The sequence below is a fragment of the Taudactylus pleione genome, unplaced genomic scaffold (assembly GCF_031769625.1).
Source record: "Taudactylus pleione unplaced genomic scaffold, aTauple2 ptg000016l, whole genome shotgun sequence".
Lineage (NCBI taxonomy): Eukaryota > Metazoa > Chordata > Amphibia > Anura > Myobatrachidae > Taudactylus > Taudactylus pleione.
In genome coordinates, this window is record NW_028284418.1 from 34,405,162 (window position 1) to 34,414,953 (window position 9,792).

The window sequence follows — 9,792 nt, forward strand, 5'->3', positions numbered from 1 at the left end:
CTTCCCATGTCTCTCTGCTCCTCAATACTGCTTCCCATGTCTCACTCTGCTCCCCAATACTGCTTCCCATGTCTCTCTGCTCCCCAATACTGCTTCCCATGTCTCACTCTGCTCCCCATTACTGCTTCCCGTGTCTCACTCTGCTCCCCAATACTGCTTCCCGTGTCTCACTCTGCTCCCCAATACTGCTTCCCGTGTCTCACTCTGCTCCCTAATACTGCTTCCCGTGTCTCACTATGCTCCCCATTACTGCTTCCCATGTCTCACTCTGCTCCCCATTACTGCTTCCCATGTCTCACTCTGTCCCCATTGCTGCTTCCCATGTCTCACTCTGCTCCCCAATACTGCTTCCCATGTCTCACTCTGCTCCCCATTACTGCTTCCCATGTCTCACTCTGCTCCCCAATACTGCTTCCCATGTCTGTCTGCTCCCCATTACTGCTTTCCGTGTCTCACTCTGCTCCCCAATACTGCTTCCCATGTCTCTCTGTCCCCATTACTGCTTCCCATGTCTCACTCTGTCCCCATTACTGCTTCCCATGTCTCACTCTGTCCCCATTACTGCTTCCCATGTCTCACTCTGTCCCCATTACTGCTTCCCATGTCTCACTCTGCTCCCCATTACTGCTCCCCATGTCTCACTCTGCTCAACATTACTGCTCACCATGTCTCACTCTGCACCCCAATACTGCTTCCCATGTCTCAGTCTGTCCCCATTACTGCTTCCCATGTTTCACTCTGCTCCCCAATACTGCTTTCCATGTCTCACTCTGCTCCCCAATACTGCTTTCCATGTCTCACTCTGCTCCCCAATACTGCTTTCCATGTCTCACTCTGCTCCCCAATACTGCTTTCCGTGTCTCACACTGCTCCCCATTACTGCTTTCCGTGTCTCACTCTGCTCCCCATTACTGCTTTCCGTGTCTCACTCTGCTCCCCATTACTGCTTCCCGTGTCTCACTCTGTCCCCATTACTGCTTCCCGTGTCTCACTCTGTCCCCATTACTGCTTCCCATGTCTCACTCTGTCCCCATTACTGCTTCCCATGTCTCACTCTGCTCCCCATTACTGCTCCCCATGTCTCACTCTGCTCCCCATTACTGCTCCCCATGTCTCACTCTGCTCAACATTACTGCTCACCATGTCTCACTCTGCACCCCAATACTGCTTTCCATGTCTCAGTCTGTCCCCATTACTGCTTCCCATGTTTCACTCTGCTCCCCATTACTGCTTCCCATGTCTCACACTGCTCCCCATTACTGCTTCCCATGTCTCACTCTGCTCCCCATTACTGCTTCCCATGTCTCACTCTGCTCCCCATTACTGCTTCCCATGTCTCACTCTGCTCCCCATTACTGCTTCCCATGTCTCACTCTGCTCCCCATTACTGCTTCCCATGTCTCACTCTGCTCCCCATTACTGCTTCCCATGTCTCACTCTGCTCCCCATTACTGCTTCCCATGTCTCACTCTGCTCCCCATTACTGCTTCCCATGTCTCACTCTGCTCCCCATTACTGCTTCCCATGTCTCACTCTGTCCCCATTACTGCTTCCCATGTCTCACTCTGTACCCATTACTGCGTCCCATGTCTCACTCTGCTCCCCATTACTGCTTCCCATGTCTCACTCTGCTCCCCATTACTGCTTCCCATGTCTCACTCTGCTCCTCATTACTGCGTCCCATGTCTCACTCTGTCCCCATTACTGCTTCCCATGTCTCACTTTGTCCCCATTACTGCTTCCCATGTCTCACTTTGCTCCCATTTACTGCTCCCAAGGTCTCACTCTGCTCCCCATTACTGCTTCCCATGTCTGTCTATCCCCATTACTGCTTCCCATGTCTCACTTTGTCCCCATTACTGCTCCCCATGTCTCACTCTGCTCAACATTACTGCTTACCATATCTCACTCTGCTCCCCTTTACTGCTCCCCATGTCTCACTCTGCTCCCCTTTACTGCTCCCCATGTCTCACTCTGCTCCCCTTTACTGCTCCCCATTACTGCTTCCCATGTCTCACTTTGCTCCCTTTACTGCTCCCCATGTCTCACTCTGCTCCCCTTTACTGCTCCCCATTACTGCTTCCCATGTCTCACTCTGCTCCCCATTACTGCTTCCCATGTCTCACTCTGCTCCCCATTACTACTTCCCATGTCTCACTCTGCTCCCCATTACTACTTCCCATGTCTCACTCTGCTCCCCATTACTACTTCCCGTGTCTCACTCTGCTCCCCATTACTACTTCCCATGTCTCACTCTGTCCCCATTACTGCTCCCCAGGTCTCACTCTGCTGCCCATTACTATCCTTTGTATGATGGTAGCTAGGGAAGTCTGCTCTGAAGCTCATCACTCTTGTATTAAACATTGTAGTAATACTTGTCTCCAGTAACATTATCTGCATAGTACTCATTTCACTATTTCTCCTCTAGCCTTCACTAAGCCCCCACATTGCTATGTCCAGCCACACATCCGCATCTTAGCGTCTGTCACTTTTCTCCCTATTTATTTTCATATAATTCATTTTGTCCCAGCTTATGGTTCAGTTAAGAAATGTAAATGATATATTTAATGGTCACACCGTTGTCTTGCATGCATCACATTTTTAAATGTGGTCTTTTTTCTCTTAGATGAGGATTAAAACATAGATCGATATATCAATGCACAAAATACATTTACACATATTTCCAGTTATACACTTGTTGCTCAATGTAAACCATTTCCATGGTGTCACTGTGCTGTCCTGAGATTGGTGTCTGTGCTGCAGCTGTGGTAGATAAGTATGTTGGCTGTGATTGGTCAGTGGCTTCTCTGTAGTGCAGAACACAGTAGCTCTAATATCTCTAATACACAACCTCCATGGCTACTGCACATTTCTTGCTTAAACACAACAGACTTTACTTGTAAATCAGCTCACATACATCAAGGTTTAAAACGGCAAGCTTAGCTTCATGGATCATAGGGCTCCCGATACACTATCAGGACAGCCGTAAGAGATTACTCCAAAGACCCACACCGGCTCCAGAGGCAGCGGATGACGTCACCGCGTCCACGTCCTTAAGCCACGCCCAACACGTTTTGTCATAGGAGACCTCGTCAGGGGGCACGACAAAACGCGTTGGAGTAATCTCTTACGGCTGTCCTGACAGTGCATCGGGAGCCCTATGATCCATGAAGCTAAGCTTGCTGTTTTAAACCTTGATGTATGTGAGCTGATTTACAAGTAAAGTCTGTTGTGTTTATATTTCTCACGAGTGCACTCTCCGTGTCAATTACATGTTCTGATTTTGGCTCTTTTGGCTGAGAGCCGGGAAGTAGCTGCACTACATCTATATGACATAGCTCCGGACATTTCACTGGACTTCCTGCGCATTACTGACAGTATTGTATACATATATATATATATATTAGGGGTGAGCGGGTTCGGTTTTACTCGGATTTACTCGGATCTTTAAACGGCATTTTATTGGCTATCGCGTATCATGTGTTTTGGATAGCCAATATAATAAATCCGAATTTGCGGTAAAGTGGCGATAAGAACCGAGTAAAACCGAGCCTGCACATCCCTAATATATATATATATATATATATATATCGGAAACAAACATTGTATTTCCATTTATTAGACCTTTAATGAACACCTCCTGGGAGTGTTGCCATACAAAGAAGAGTGATACAGTATACACCTCTTTAGTCTGAATATAAGGCACAAAGCTCCTATTATCTTTCTTGTAATTTTTCCACCCATCTGGGCACAGTAATAAGGTATTGGAATAATCTTTTCTCATTACATTCTAGGTAATGTTCTATCTCTAGAAAGTAATACAGTACAGAGTCTTGAGAAACTACTAAATGAGGGCCAGACTGGGTTGGACTGGACGGAACTTGCCTCACGCCTGAGGCTTCAGAGTTTGGTGGACACTTACAGGGACACGTCCTCCCCAACAGAGAGCCTCCTGCGCAGTTATGAGGTAGGTTTATATTACACTTAGGCGTTTCTGTGTGGTATATGTTAAACAACTAGGCTTTGGTTAGCACTCATTCCAATTTATTTTATTTTTAGCTTGCTGGCGGAAGCCTTAACGAGCTCATTAAAACGCTACAGTCCATGGGTCTGAATGAGGGTGTAGAATTGCTGTGTAAATCAGAGACCTATACAAAGCAGAAAAATCAAGGTATGACTTTCTTCTAAATATCTAGGATTTCCTATGTATCATGAATTATTACGGCTGGGGGTAAATAAAAGGAATGCACAAATGTTAGAAGTGTTTGCTGAGCGGATTGGAGCCTTACCTTTTATTATAGTATCCGAATACAGCTGCGGGGTGCTCATAGTGCATACATGGCTCACACACACACACCTAATATACCTGAGTACGGTAACACTGTCATCTGTGCCTCTGAGGAGGTCTCAAGCCTAATGCTGAGCTGCTCACCCTGATGGAACAGATTTCTCTCATTTTCTTAGTCTACCTATGACCCAGCCGTAGATAGAGCTCTCCTACCGAGATGAGTAAAGCAGTATGTGGCTGAGTGTTACATCACAGCTGGTAAGAACTTCTACCCAACAGTTACATAAATACAGATATATTCCAGGTAATTCTTCAGCATGCATAGTGGGCAAGTTAGCCAAAGATGTGTAAATATTTTTCATTACCTTTATGTAGCTTGCAAGTGTCTCTTCTAAATTCATCTATGGATCATGTATACAGCCATAGGCAAAAGCAGCAACACTGACCTTTACATAACTGGAATAATGCTGTGTTTTTACAGAATAAAGCTGGTTCAACTTCTATGAATAAGTCACACGGTTTGCCTGCAGTTGCTGTGTACACAATTCACATAATGGTTGTTTATAAACAGTGGCCACATTACACCTTTGTAATACTGAATAGTACCTACCCCATTTACCCCCCAGAAGAGCCTAATTCTCCATGGCATGGACTCTGCAAGGTGCAAGCAACATTCCTTAGATCAGTGGTTCTCAAGTTCTGTCCTCAGGACCCCACACAGTTCATGTTTTGCAGGTCACCCAGCAGGTGCACAGGTGTATTCATTACTCACTGACACATTTTAAAAGATCCACAGGTGGTGCTAATTATTTCACTTGTGATTCTGTGAGGAGACCTGGAAAACATGCACTGTTTGGGGTCCTGAGGACCGAGGGCCTGATTCAGACACGGTCGCAAGAGCTGAGCGCTTGCAACCGGGTTGATGGTGGCCCACAGCGCATCCGCACGACGGAGCCGGCTCCATCGTGCGCATGCGCGAGACCCGGCTAGCAACGGGCAATCCATCGCTCCGGGTCTCGCACCAAAGGGGGCGAGCTGTCGATGTTGAGTGACAGCTCGCCCCCTTTGGTGGGCGGGCCGGGGGGGTTGCTGCCCAAACTGAGGCGATCCCGAGGGAATGCTTGCCGTTTGGGGGCGGCTCCACTGACATCACGAGTGATGTCAGTGGAGAGATTCCGGCTCTGTTAGAGCCGAAATCTCTCTGGGGCTTGTGATGAATGAGACCCTACCACAAGGGTCTCGTTGCAAGCCCGATGGTCGCGATGGTCAAAGACCATCGCGACCATCATCATGGCCGCTCACTATAGCTGTGGGTGGACACCCACAGCTATGCGAGCGGCCAAGAGGCCGCTCCAAAAAAAAAAAAGCCCGGCCCTGATTCAAAGAGAGCGGCTCTGAATCAGGCCCCGAGTTTGATCACCTGTGCCTCAGAGATTAAGGTCCATGCTGACATGGTAGCATCATCCAGTTGCTATAGTTTTGTTGGTTGAACATTCATGCTGTGAATCTCCTGTTCCACCCCTGCCCGAAGGTGCTTTATTGCAGGGCCTAAACAAGTATATGCGTCACCTAGTGCAAGGCAGTAATTTTGCACCCCCTCCCTTCCCGTACCTGGATTTTGTCCTTGCTCCTCCATAAGGCAGTGCACTAGTCAGATGTCCCTGGTATAGTGACTTACATTATTCCACACACCATAATGCCCATTACACATTATGCCACACACTGTAATGCCTATTACCAAAGTGCCACTTAGATATTTGCCTGACACCATTATATGCCCCAAAGTAAGGGTTCTAATTACTTTAAAATTACCTGCTCATTTTCAGGGGTTTCATGCTCGTTGCCATGGGGTTTATGCTTGTTGCCAGGAGGTTTCATGTTCATTTCCAGGGGAGTATATGCTTGTTGCCAGAGGGTTTCATGCTCGTTGCCAGGGGGTTTCATGCTCGTTGCCAGGGAGTTTCATGCTCGTTGCCAGGGGGTTTCATGCTCATTGCCAGGGGGTTTATGCTCATTGCCAGGGGGTTTCACGGGAGAAGATGCAGCTTTCTGCATCTTCTCCCGACAGCGCCAACGTTCCCGGTGCTTCCGGGAAAGCTATGTGCATTGCGCTGGCCTAACAGACACTAGAGGTCCAGTAGGACCTCTAGTATCTCTCTCCTCCTTGGTGCGGCCATTTTTGGATGGCCGTTTTCAGCAGAGTCCATGCGAATGCTTGGAATCTGCAGCTCCCAAGTCACCACGCACTACAAGACTGCAGTGGCTGAGTCAGCCCTTTTTCACCCCCTGCATTCCGGCACCCGGTGCACGTGCACGTGCACGTCTAGCCCCCCCCTAGTTGCGGCCCTGTTTATTGGATTGAGATCTGGTGCCTTGGAGGCCACTGACTTATTGGCATGTTCATGGAAACCAGAATGATACTTTGTGTGCTTTGTGACAACAGGGCATATTGCCTGCTAGACTTAACAGGGAAATGATACTTAGTCAATGCAAAAATTAGGCTCAGGGGGGATCAGGAAAGCTGCAGCTTCCCTTCTCTCCCCCAGCTACAGGTGCTTTTGGGGAGCGGCTGCAATAGGCGGTCTTGATAGGATTACCCGCCACCTCGGGCTGCTGACTGCAATCCAGCAGCTCCACTTCTCCCTGTTTTCTTCCCCTCCCAGGCAGCAGTGATTGATCCCTTGCTACTGGCTGATCTTCTTGCAAGACTGTGAAATAAAAATTATGTTTTATACGGTAAAAAAATTCTGATTTTTGTAAAAAGTATAATTTTATTAACAAATTTGAGCGCCCAAAAGAAATAGCCGCTGTAAAAACAATTGAATCGCTTACTTTGCAGCTGACACAAGTCGGTACACATTCTTCGCGTAGTGTCACTTGTGATGGAACGACTGAAGACAATGTCCCCATATATGTTCGCCCACTTTCAAAATCTGTAACACTATTCTACAGCTGCCGCTAGTGTGAGCATGGCTAATCCTTGTGTTCATCAGAACAAATGCATAAAGATCATTCACAATCTAATGTGGGAACATTCACCATGTTCATTCAAGATGGTCTTCATGTAGAGCCAGTTGGCTCAGCTTAATTAGGTCACGCTTGATGCCAGTTCTTCAGTAGCAGATAGTCAGCAGGACATTGAGAACGAGAGGAGGGGGTATCACATTACTACTGTTGTCCATGTGATAACTTCCTGCTCAGTTGTTTTCTAATCTGCCGCTACTAAATCTGCAAATATAATTTTTGTTTTATGAATTAAAACAATTATTGATGGGAATTAAACTTATTCTACTTATTGCAAAGATATGCTTATGTAATGGTTATTCAATGAGACAGATAGTGTTTATCTCTAATTGTCAATGGAGAGGCTTGTTCTCTGCGGTACTTAATTTGTTAATGAAAAGATGTTGCATTACATGACTAATTCCCCCATAGACAGCTTCTTAGCTGATATACGTCCAGCCCTACACAACAAGTCCCCACCTCCTTGTACAAACACCAAAAGTAACATTTCAGTTTCTCAGAAACAAGGATTTTCTTTCCTGCACTTCTATCAAGAAACAAATGTGCACGCCCTGAGCAAATACAAGAGTTGCATGAACAGATTTAGGATTAAATGGGTGTTCCTTTCAATATAACCCCTAACTACCGTATAGCATATAGGTTGGAACTCCCCCTCACCTGGAGCCAAGAGCCAGCTAGTGCTGAATCACACTTAGGGGTAGAGCTACTAAAGATTGGATTTTCCAGCATGTATTACTATTTTACATTCAGCCTCAGAGCTGCAGAGAATCTACAGTTTTGAAAATCTCGAACCTATAGACTGGCCATAGCTTTGTAGCACGGTGTTGCCTTCTGGAGACTGAGCAATGCAGCACCAGGAGCCATGGCCCAGGTCTGCTGTCGGCTTCAGGTAATTGGCGGAGGAGGAGGGGGGAGTAGTATGATGTTCCTCTATTTTCCTGCTGGCTTCTGCAGTTTCAGGAACAATCTTACGATTAGTTGGACAAGATGCATTCTAGCATACTGTAATTGCTGTGGAATTCTACATGTGTGTGGTAATTGTAGATCTCTTCTTATTTGCAGAGATGAAGGTTGACAGTGCATATGGTAGCCAGTCTGTAGACATGGAACAGTCTACAGGATCTGAACCTCAGGGACTACAAGGATGTCTCCAACACAAGAACTAGCCCAAAGGACCAAGTCAGCTAGTGGACAATAGTGACTGTCTGAAATAAGGGCTATCTGGAGCTATGAACTAACATAATAGATGACGCTGTGGTGCTTGACGTTTAACTGATCGGATGAACCATGGATTTTTTTCTTCAATAAGCAGATTTCAAACTGAACTATGGCAGTGGGTCACACTCACCACTGCTGGTAGGTCACACTCACCACTGCTGGTAGGTCACACTCACCACTGCTGGTAGGTCACACTTACCACGGCTGGTAGGTTACACTTACCACTGCTGGGTACCCTTTGTGCCCATAGCTATTATATGAATCGGTTTGGTGTGATCTCCGTTCAAACCTGCAAGGAAAGATAACTGGTGGATACAAAAGGAATACAATTTGAACACCCATCCAAAGTATTTACAAAATATATTTAAAAAATAAATCCGCCCCCCATTATTTTTCCGTCTTCAGCAACATTGGTGCGTTAATTAGAAACTTGCACACAGCTGAATAACATTTTACTGACTGGACTAATAGTAAAATATCTGTATAACAATCTTCACGCGGTAACAGGTCGTAGTTCTATTTCCATGTAATATTTCACTTTTATCTTCTGTACTTATGTTCACTTTTATTTAAAAAGTCTTTATTTTTACTATGAATAAATGTTACACATTTTACATGTGCACTTTTTGATGTATTGCACAGATTATTATAATTTATTTATATGGCACCACAAGTGTTCCGCAGCGCCTTACAAAGTACATAAACAAATTGTAGACAAGCGACTTACAGAACAATACAATACAGGACCAGGACATGGATAATATATATTGCTACATTAGCGACCATAACACCCAGATAAGCAACAGAGCATAAGCAACCAAGTGTTAGGTGCCCTAGTGGTGAGTAAGAAGTAGATGAAACTAAAGTAGGGAGAAGCACAAGAGGGTAGAGGGCCCTGCTCGTAAGAGCTTACATTCTAAAAGGGAGGGGAAGACAAACAGGTTTGACGTAGATGGGGGGGAAGGAGCATGTAGCAGGGAGTTAGAATGATAGCTGGAAGGCTTTGATGAAGTAGTGGGTCTTGAGAGCCCGTTTGAAGGATTGCAGAGAGGTGGAGAGTCTGATGGGGAGTGGGAGAGAGTTCCAGAGGTGGGGAGCAGTGCGGGCAAAATCTTGGAGCCGGGAGTGGGAGGAAGTAATCAGTTGGCATGAAAGGCGGTGTGCATTTGTTGAACGAAGAGAACGGAGCGGAGAGTGAAGGGAGATGAGATCAGAGATGTATATCGGAGAAGACTGGGTGAGGGCTTTGTAAGCGAGCGTGA

The 9,792-nt window shown here is 46.3% G+C and overlaps 1 protein-coding gene across 1 annotated transcript in view; it reads left to right on the plus strand.

Annotated features, from left to right (window-relative positions):
* The window catches only part of NFKB2 (nuclear factor kappa B subunit 2), a 60,495-nt gene extending 51,343 nt beyond the window's left edge, over positions 1-9,152 (plus strand). Inside the window, 4 exon segments of the mRNA XM_088475624.1 lie at positions 3,795-3,967; positions 4,060-4,171; positions 8,375-8,443; positions 8,446-9,152. Coding sequence (XP_088331750.1) covers positions 3,795-3,967; positions 4,060-4,171; positions 8,375-8,443; positions 8,446-8,510 — 419 coding nt within the window. The 3' untranslated portion in view covers positions 8,511-9,152.
* Positions 9,153-9,792: the final 640 nt, after the last annotated feature.